This window comes from Ornithodoros turicata, unplaced genomic scaffold (genome assembly GCF_037126465.1).
Source record: "Ornithodoros turicata isolate Travis unplaced genomic scaffold, ASM3712646v1 Chromosome14, whole genome shotgun sequence".
NCBI classification, from domain to species: domain Eukaryota; kingdom Metazoa; phylum Arthropoda; class Arachnida; order Ixodida; family Argasidae; genus Ornithodoros; species Ornithodoros turicata.
This window is the reverse complement of record NW_026999314.1, coordinates 4,258,217-4,267,286: the sequence shown is the minus strand read 5'-3', so window position 1 is coordinate 4,267,286 and position 9,070 is coordinate 4,258,217. Positions and strand designations below refer to the sequence as shown.

Genomic DNA, 9,070 nt, shown 5'->3' with positions numbered 1-9,070 from the left:
GGTCCTGGGGAGCAGATCGCGAAGTACTGAATCGCATCTACATCTCCACTGTCCTTTCTAGATTGGACTATGGATGCGCTGTTTATGGGTCGGCTCGACCAACTGCTTTGAAGATACTCGATCCGATACATCACCAGGGACTACGCTTAGTCCTTGGCGCATTCAGAACATCGCCAGTGGAGAGTTTGTATGTCGAGTCGAACCACTGGTCACTCGCAAGACGGAGGTTTTTTCTTAGCGTCACATATGCACTTAGGGTTCGATGTTACCCCCAACATCCAGCGCTCGAATGTGTGCAGGACACTCAATACAAGCAACAATTTTTGAATAAACCGTCACAATCACTTCCTTTTTGTATGCGCATCTCTCAGGAAGTTAAACGATGCAACTTTGCTGAATACGATTACAAGGTAATGGAATTTAAGCAAAGGCTGCCTCCATGGCATCCACCTCCAAGTTTCAACAAGTCACTAACAAAATTCAAGAAATCTGACACCTCACAGGCTGTTTTGTTACAAGAATTCCTTCATCTTCGAGAAAGCTTTAGCAAGCACACAGAGTTTTACACTGACGGTTCAAAAACCAGCTCAGGCGCTCGTGCGACATGGTTACGGGTTCACACACGAGCTCACACCGTCTCAGAACCAGCATGTCCATTTTTACCGCAGAAATGTATGCGATAATTTTAGCACTCAAGTACATATTGAACAATGAAATTACATCATCTGTAGTGTATACAGATTCTCTGAGCTCACTGCAAGCTATTTGCAACTTGCACCCAACTAAGGATTTGCTTGTTCACCATGCGAGGTGTTTAGCGAGTATGATCTCGGAGGTCTTACAACCTGATGTTCTGCTGGGTACCCAGCCACGTCGGGATACCTGGTAATGAGAGAGCCGATAGTGTTGCCACAAGTGCACTAACTGAAGATATAACCCCTCTTGAGGCCCCGATGCAGGATATTAGACGGGCATTAAAAAACGTCATCAATGATCAGTGGCAGATATTTTGGGACACGCAGGATAAAAATAAGTTACATTCTGTCAAGCCTAATCTCGGGAGAAACTTATCTCCACTTCCAAACCGTCTGCATGAGGTGGTACATTGTCGGCTAAGGTTGGGTCATACATTCCTTACTCACGGGTACTTGTTGCGGCGTGAGGACGCCCCGGAATGTGACCACTGCGGGGGGGCGCTTTCTGTTGTGCACATCCTCATTACATGTCCATCCTATGAAGATGTTCGTCGACGTCACTTCTATCGATTTTACAGATACTGCTTACCGTTTCACCCGGCCCTTTTGGTGGGTGATGAGGCTGAAGTACCTTTTACAGCTGTGTATGAATATTTCAAGGACATCCAGCTAATTGGTCTCTTGTGATCTCATACTGCCATTTTAGTAATTTTATCATATGTGGTAACTGTCTCCGGTAGTTCTTAAATAATCATCTCTGATTTTACGTTTGCCATCGTACATACCATTGCTTGGCGCTCTATAGCCTTGGTAGCTTTTGCGCCAATAAACCCTAATTATCATCATCATCACAAAACGGCTTAAACAAATAAGGCTCCCCAGGAGGGCTTTTGAGGCCAACCAAGCCACGTCGGCCTTCGTAAATCCAAGAGCCTGACACAGTTTCCTTGTTGAAGAACACCTTAGTCCCCGCGCGCCAATAACCAGGCCAGCGACCGAAACTGCTTTGTCCGGGAAGCACTGCCGAAGTGGCTCATACTTCGAAATCTTTTCTTGAACCTTCTTCCAGGGTCGAAACCGCATTATCCCAGGTAATGGCGACATCAACTATCGTTACCTCATCGAAAGAACACAATATATTCCCCCGCCGTTACATCATACTTTTTTAATTTTCTCTTGAGATGCAGGATCCGAACGTGGAGAAAAGCTTCGAATGAGTAGAACGGCGTTTATTTGGCTAAAAACTGGAATGTCCCAAAAAGGGTTAAAAGAAAGCACTCAGAAAGTGGATACCTTGGGGCCCGGCCTTTTTACAGGCCAGCGATGATCTGCCATTGGGCCCCAATGGTCTCCCCTTAGCTGAGCTGAAAGGGAAACTATTCAAAAGAAAAGGTATGTAAAACTGTCACGGCTAAAATCCGAGGCTAAAACTATAATAATCTCCGAAGGACTCCTAGGTCATCTTTCTAAATCTCGACAAACAAATCAGGCTGCCAACAAGGGTTTTGGCAGCCAGCCAACCCAAATCTCCTCGAGTAAGGCCTAGCGCCTGAAGGGTTCTCCTGGTACTGGGGCACGTCCCCCCACGCGCTCCGAAACACAACCATGCCACTGATACCATTCTGTCAGGGAAGGAAGCAGCTAACACGGAATACTTCGCTACCTTCCCCTGGTTCACGACTTCCAGAGCGGCAGGGGACGCGTCCCACGCGACGGCAACGTCGAGGATGAGGACTTGTTCTCCTTTCGTTATGACGATATCCGGCTTTAAACGAGTGCCGTCAACGGCAGTCATGACCCTCTCCTGATCGACGCCAATGGAGGGATCATACTTTTTGGCTAGACGGATTATCTGTTTGGCGATGTAGTTGTGCCGTTCTATCCTGGGCAAGTGAATTCTGCTGCATTCTTGTAATATATGATAAGCAGTTTCAGTCTTTTCGGCGCAGAACACAATAAGAAACACAGAAAGAACACAATATATTCCCCCGCCGTTACATCATACTTTTTTAATTTTCTCTTGAGATGCAGGATCCGAACGTGGAGAAAAGCTTCGAATGAGTAGAATGGCGTTTATTGGGTTAAAACAATCATGTCCCAAGGGGATGGGTAAAAAGTAGTCAAGGTTAAGCGAATGCCTTGGGGCCCGGCCCGCAAGCAGGCCAGCGATGTTATGCCATTGGGCCCCAACGGTCTCCTCTTACCAAGACTTGAAGAAGAAACCAAAGAAACTAAAGTGTTTAAAACAGTCGCTGAGTTAAAACCAGACGCTAAAAATCACGCAGCAAACACGAGGATGCATCAAATTAAAAGTTAAACAGCCTTATTGAAGCGCGACAGGCAAATCAGGCTTCCCACGAGCGATTTGGCAGCAAGCCAAGCAGAATCGCTCTTAGAGAGGCCAAGGGAGAGTAGCGTACGGCGAGTGCTGGCGCAGGTACCCCCACGAGCTCCGAAACAGAGACCGGCGACTCGAACATTCTTGTCAAGGAAGGAGGCCGATAAAATAGAGTACTTTGCCTCCTTCCCGGTGTTAATGACTTCAAAAGCCGCAGGGTTAGGGTCCCACGCCACCGCTACGTCGAGAATAGTGACATTGTCACCCTTGGCAATGACAATGTCGGGCTTGAGTCGGGTTCCATCGATTGCCGTATAGACCTTCTCCCGCTGGACGGTGATGGCAGGGTCGTACTTCTGTACGAGGCGGACTACTTGCTTGCAGATAAAATTATGCCTCTCAATCCGAGGAAAATGGACCCGGCCGCATTCTTGCAAGATATGGTATGCCGTTTCTTGTTTGTCTTTGCAGAACCTACATAAAGTAGCGGCCGGGTCGAGAGACTGCTTGTTCGACAGGGCTCTAGTCGGCCACAAGTTCGTCCTAAGTCTAAGGGCACGAATCCTGTCACCATCGGCCAGGAAGCGACAATCGGGGTATAGCCATTATGTTCCCGAGGGGTTCGTGCAGGTGGGAAAACAGCCCTTGGTTCTCATATGACTGCATGGCCTTCCGAGTCCAGCGTTTATGGGCTTCCTGTAGTGCCGCCGACAAATCCATCTGACTAGTAATGCCCACCGGGACATCCAACGCTGCTGAGAGCTTGCAGACCTGGTCTTGGAGTGCCTCCCCAAGCACGGCGTCGACGAAAGGGTCAGCCAGTCTTGCGAGCCGGGCGAGCGCCTTCAACTGACAAGCCGCCGCTGTCCATTCAAGTTGCAACGTCCCAAGGCCACCCTCCCTGGCCGGTAAGTGGACGTGCAGATTCGGGTAAGAGAGGGACAAGTGAAGAATCCTCTTGATGGCTATGCGCATCGCTTTATCTCTTCTCTTCGATTGCTGGAGCACATTCAGTGTGTTTGATAAAAGGTACAGGTAGCTAGGGATAACCAACGAACCCAAGCATCTCAATCATTGGAATGGCTTAAGCGCCGCGCTACGAATGGCTCCTGCAATGGCTTCGGTGAGGTCATTCGTTGGTCTTGGAGGCTTGTTGACGAAAAGCTCAAGGCCAAGATATTTCGCTGGCTGGGTCTTGTCGAGAGGCTTGACGATGGAGCCAGCAACCGAGAGTGGTGGCAAAGTGTATTCATACCACTTCCTAACTCCACTGTACCTCCATCCAAAATATTGGGTCTTAGTAGGGTTGAGCTGGAGGTGGACCCTTGATAGATAGGCCTCGGTCTTTTGGGTGAGGGCACGAAGTCCCTTGAGGCTGGAGGACATAAGCAGAATGTCGTCCGCAAAAGCGAGACCGCCGGCATTCGCTCCTGCAACTTGGACAACCAGCCCGGAGCTGTTCAGTTCGTGGAGTAGGGGATCAAGCACGACATTGAATAGAAAAGGTGACAAAGGATCACCCTGCTTGATCCCCTGCCGGGTGGGGATGCGACGGCCGTCGGTCCCGCCGTTGAGGTAGAAGAATGTGGAGGTTTGAGTATATAGGTTTCGGATGAGCTCGACGTAGACCTCAGGGCATCCTCGTGTACGGAGAGTGGCGAATATAGCCTCGTGAGAGACAGTGTCGAACGCTTTTCTCACATCGAGACTGGCGGCATACAGGCTTCTCTTGCTCTTCTTGAGGTAGCGCATCACGCCCTGCAGAAGCAGTAAGTTGGAACTGGTGCTTCGATCGTCTTGGAATCCGCCCTGAAGCGGATGGAAGGACGTGCTCTCGGATAGTCGGCTAAGCAGGATACGGGAAAAGGTACGGCACAGAATCGAAGACATTGTAATGGGACGAAGATCTACCGCCTTCTTCGGATTCGGGACTTTGGGAATAAAGACTGTCTTCGAGGTCTTAAGTGAGGCACATTCTGGAACTTCCAGAAATTGTTGAAAATGTGCTGGAGGACAATGATGGGAATTTTCTTCATATCGGGCACCGTCACCCCGTCCGAACCCGGGGCAACCTTGTGGTGGAGTCCCTCCACAGCATGGGCAACTTCGCTAACTGTAACCGGGCCCAGTGGGACGTTCATCTTTGCTGTGGATGTCTGTGCACTCGGGACTGGCTTGGACATAGCAGAAAATAAAGGGTCGTAGAGCTCGTGTACCTCCGGAAGGGACACCCTGCTGGTTCCTTCACGCTCCTTCATTAGTAGTTCATGGGCCAGGATCCTAGGTCCTAGTCGGTACAGGCGCTGGTGCTCTCTGAACTTTGTTCGGCGCCTCATGTTGCGATTACCAGTCTCAGGACGCCGGGCAGAACGGGCAGGTTCGCTCTTGAGAGACTTTATGCGAACATCAAAATGATGATAAATGGCGTTCAAGTCATCCATACCCAGGGGCGCATAGAAAAGGTTGTGGCATAATGCGCCGTCTTCTATCCCCGCAGCCGCTAAGTCCCTTCGTATGTCTTCCAGGCTTGCCGGTTGATCGATATCCACTACCGGCGCGGGACTCGGAATGGAGTGCGATCTAGGGACACTCGCTAAGCACTCTTGCAGGATATCTTTATATTTCTTTTGATGGCGCATCATTCTGATGGCCATCAATGAGCGGCTTGGGAATAGGCGAGCCAACTCCTGGTTGATAAAAGGATGGCGTAACATATCGCATTCAAGAAGGGCCAAAGCTCTCATCTCTGTGTCGGTCCAGCGTCCGTAGGCCACGTAACAGCTCGCTGTTCTGAGCTGGTCGCCCAGGCTGCCTTCAGGTCCATTTTGGGCGTGATTAGTAGAAGGAAGAGGGGCACCCGCACCGTAGGCCGCCGGCCCAAGAGACCCCGAACCAGGAGACGGCTCCGGCGCCGGGCCGCCCAACAGCCCCCCCCCCCCCACGGCGGCGTCAGCAGTCCTGTCTTCTGGACAGGCATTGGTGTCTCCAAAGATACCAGGTATGATCTGGTTGGGCACTGTAGAAGCCCCACCTAGGGGAACTTCTCTTGACGATCGAATGAGGGGAGGGGTAAACATCCCATCCTCAGCCAGCGCTTCCGCTAGCGCGGAGATATCGCTGTCCGAAACTGCATCACCCATCTGAGTGGGTCCTGCGATCTCCGCCGCGATGGCCTCTGCCAAGAGGGAGACCTCGCGTGTCCCGTGAAATTCCTTCTGGCCATCGGCCTGGGACAAAGTATCAGTGCTACCTGGTTGGATAAGTAGAGGCGAGTCACCATTTTCGGAAGCTGCCAACAAACCGCCGGGAGAGGCCGGGGCAGCCACGGCGTCAGACCCACCACCCGGCACAGAGCACCCCGCGCCGACAGCCGCCGGCACAAGGGCCCCCCGCCCAGCTGAGGTCCTCCTCTTGCACTTAGTATAGTGTGAGGATAAAACTTTACTTGATTCGGATGTCTTGTCACTGCATATATCGCATCTCCACACAAGCACCATAGAGTGAGTTGTATAATGGCGCTCCAGTTTTACTCTTGATGACTCCCGCAGGCCACAGCAGTGGCAAACAAGTTCATCGGGAGGGTAGGATTTTTCCCATCGGTTGGTGTAGTTGTTGTCCATGTTGCGCCAAAGGGCTCAAAGCTTCCTCGGTTACGCTGCAGAGGCGGGAGGAGCGTAAGACCCACTGTGTTATGAACAGGGGCTTAGAAAGATAAACAGTACGCAAATTGCGCTCGATCCCAGGCCAAAGGCCTCGGGCGGTCCGTTAGCCGGCTGCTGAAGCCGTTGCCCAGGGGGTGCCACGAGGAGGCCGGACCGCCCGGTGACTCGGATAACACTTTAGAGAGAACTGGCTAGCACAATAAATTTCGCTCAGCAACGCAAACCAGATCCGAGTCACCACCCCCCGAACACAATATATTCCCCCGCCGTTACATCATACTTTTTTAATTTTCTCTTGAGATGCAGGATCCGAACGTGGAGAAAAGCTTCGAATGAGTAGAATGGCGTTTATTTGGCTACCGAAAGAACACAATATATTCCACCGCCGTTACATCATACTTTTTTAATTTTCTCTTGAGATGCAGGATCCGAACGTGGAGAAAAGCTTCGAATGAGTAGAATGGCGTTTATTTGGCTACCGAAAGAACACAATATATTCCACCGCCGTTACATCATACTTTTTTAATTTTCTCTTGAGATGCAGGATCCGAACGTGGAGAAAAGCTTCGAATGAGTAGAATGGCGTTTGTTTGGCTACCGAAAGAACACAATATATTCCCCCGCCGTTACATCATACTTTTTTAATTTTCTCTTGAGATGCAGGATCCGAACGTGGAGAAAAGCTTCGAATGAGTAGAATGGCGTTTATTTGGCTACCGAAAGAACACAATATATTCCCCCGCCGTTACATCATACTTTTTTAATTTTCTCTTGAGATGCAGGATCCGAACGTGGAGAAAAGCTTCGAATGAGTAGAATGGCGTTTGTTTGGCTACCGAAAGAACACAATATATTCCCCCGCCGTTACATCATACTTTTTTAATTTTCTCTTGAGATGCAGGATCCGAACGTGGAGAAAAGCTTCGAATGAGTAGAATGGCGTTTGTTTGGCTAAAACAGAAATGTACCCAAAAATGGGTTAAAAGCCAAGTCGGGGCTCTGCAGACCTCGCCGCGCGGAGCGTAGCGAGTTTTGGTGGTCGCAGACCCAAACTTGGGGTTAAGACCACAACGCACAAAAATGTGCAAAACACATATTAAAATATACAGAGTTAAAACACTGCCCGACAAGTGGCTAAAAAGAGTGGAGCGTAATAAGCCTCGAAATAAACTCAAACACAAAGCAGGGGTCCCGATAATCTAGCAAAACCACGGGAACTCCTCTCCACTTCCCTATGACAAAATCAGAGGGGAAAGCCAGCAAGAAAGGTAGTATTTGCTACTCAAAAAGATTGTAAATGCTCAGGGGTGTATTTGCTATGTAGTGTAAAGAAGGTACGAACTCCAAGGTGTATTTGCTGCATATTATTCAAAAAGGCGTATTTGCTACCAGATATCCAAAGATGTCGAATTGGTACAGGATGTTAAAGAACAGTAATGGGGCAGACGAGCAAACAGCGCTCGCCATGCCATCGCCAAGATCTCAAGTGTAATAATACACGGCGCGGTAAGATCCAATAAGACCACAAAGAAGATCTAGCAGCACCACCTAAAGATGGAAAACTGGTGTATTTGCTACAGGATGTTCAAGAAATTGTATTGCTACACATGATGAAGAATATAATGGAGCAACCGAGCACAGAAAACTCTCGGACTGCTAACACAAGATCTTGAAGTGTATTGATACACTGTGCGTTGAAGATCTAGCAAAACCAGGAAGACCTAGCAACACCATTAAGAAGATCAAAAGAAGGTGTATTTGCCACAGACTGATGGAAAAAGAAGAGTATTTGCTACAGATAAAGAAGTATGTTGGAAGCCAACGAGCACAAAAACCGCTCGGACTGCTGACGCAAGATGTCAAGTGTATTAATACACTATGCGTAAAGATCGAGCAAAACCCATAAGAAATTTGGCAACACCATAAGAAGATCTAGCAAAACCACAGGAGAACCAATAGCTGCCCCAGTCATACCTTACGTACAAACCGGCTCAGGCAGATCAAACTACCCACCAGGGCTCTGGCTGCCAACCATGAAACATCAGACCTCGAAAGCCCAAGTTCTTCGCATAGCTTTCGCATGGACTGACAAACCAGACCCCTGGCTCCAAGGACCGCCCCGACCGCCCTGAAAGCTCTACCAGGAAACAGCTGCGACAGACAAGCATACTTTTCAGCCTTTTCCTTCGCCTTCTTCTCAAGATTGGCCACGGAAGAGTCCCACGCGATCGCCACATCCACCACGACTACCTCATGCCCCCTGTCTAACACAAGGTCTGGCTTGAGCCGAGCGCCACCAACAGTGAAGACTTTCTCCGCGGAAACAGTGGTATCCGGAGAATACTTGGTGACAAGTCTTTGCAACTGTTTCGCAA

At 49.6% G+C, this 9,070-nt stretch overlaps 1 protein-coding gene across 1 annotated transcript; it reads right to left on the bottom strand.

The window, feature by feature from the left end:
• Positions 1-782: 782 nt before the first annotated feature.
• On the bottom strand, positions 783-4,008 carry LOC135372331 (uncharacterized). Its single transcript, XM_064605970.1, has 5 exons — positions 3,772-4,008; positions 3,211-3,410; positions 2,359-2,578; positions 2,217-2,317; positions 783-882 (listed from the first exon to the last, which is right to left on the bottom strand). The coding sequence occupies exons 1-5, from the start codon at positions 4,006-4,008 to the stop codon at positions 783-785; spliced, it is 858 nt and encodes a 285-aa protein (XP_064462040.1).
• Positions 4,009-9,070: the final 5,062 nt, after the last annotated feature.

Excerpts from the sequence above, each read along its gene's own strand:
- LOC135372331 (XM_064605970.1), bottom strand. The coding sequence starts at position 4,008 with ATGCGCATAGCCATCAAGAGGATTCTTCACTTGTCCCTCTCTTACCCG. Across the intron at positions 2,579-3,210 it reads AACACCGGGAAGGAGGCAAA|GATAGAACGGCACAACTACA; the intron begins GTACTCTATTTT and ends TCACTTGCCCAG. Across the intron at positions 2,318-2,358 it reads AAGTCGTGAACCAGGGGAAG|AATGGTATCAGTGGCATGGT; the intron begins GTAGCGAAGTAT and ends CTTCCCTGACAG.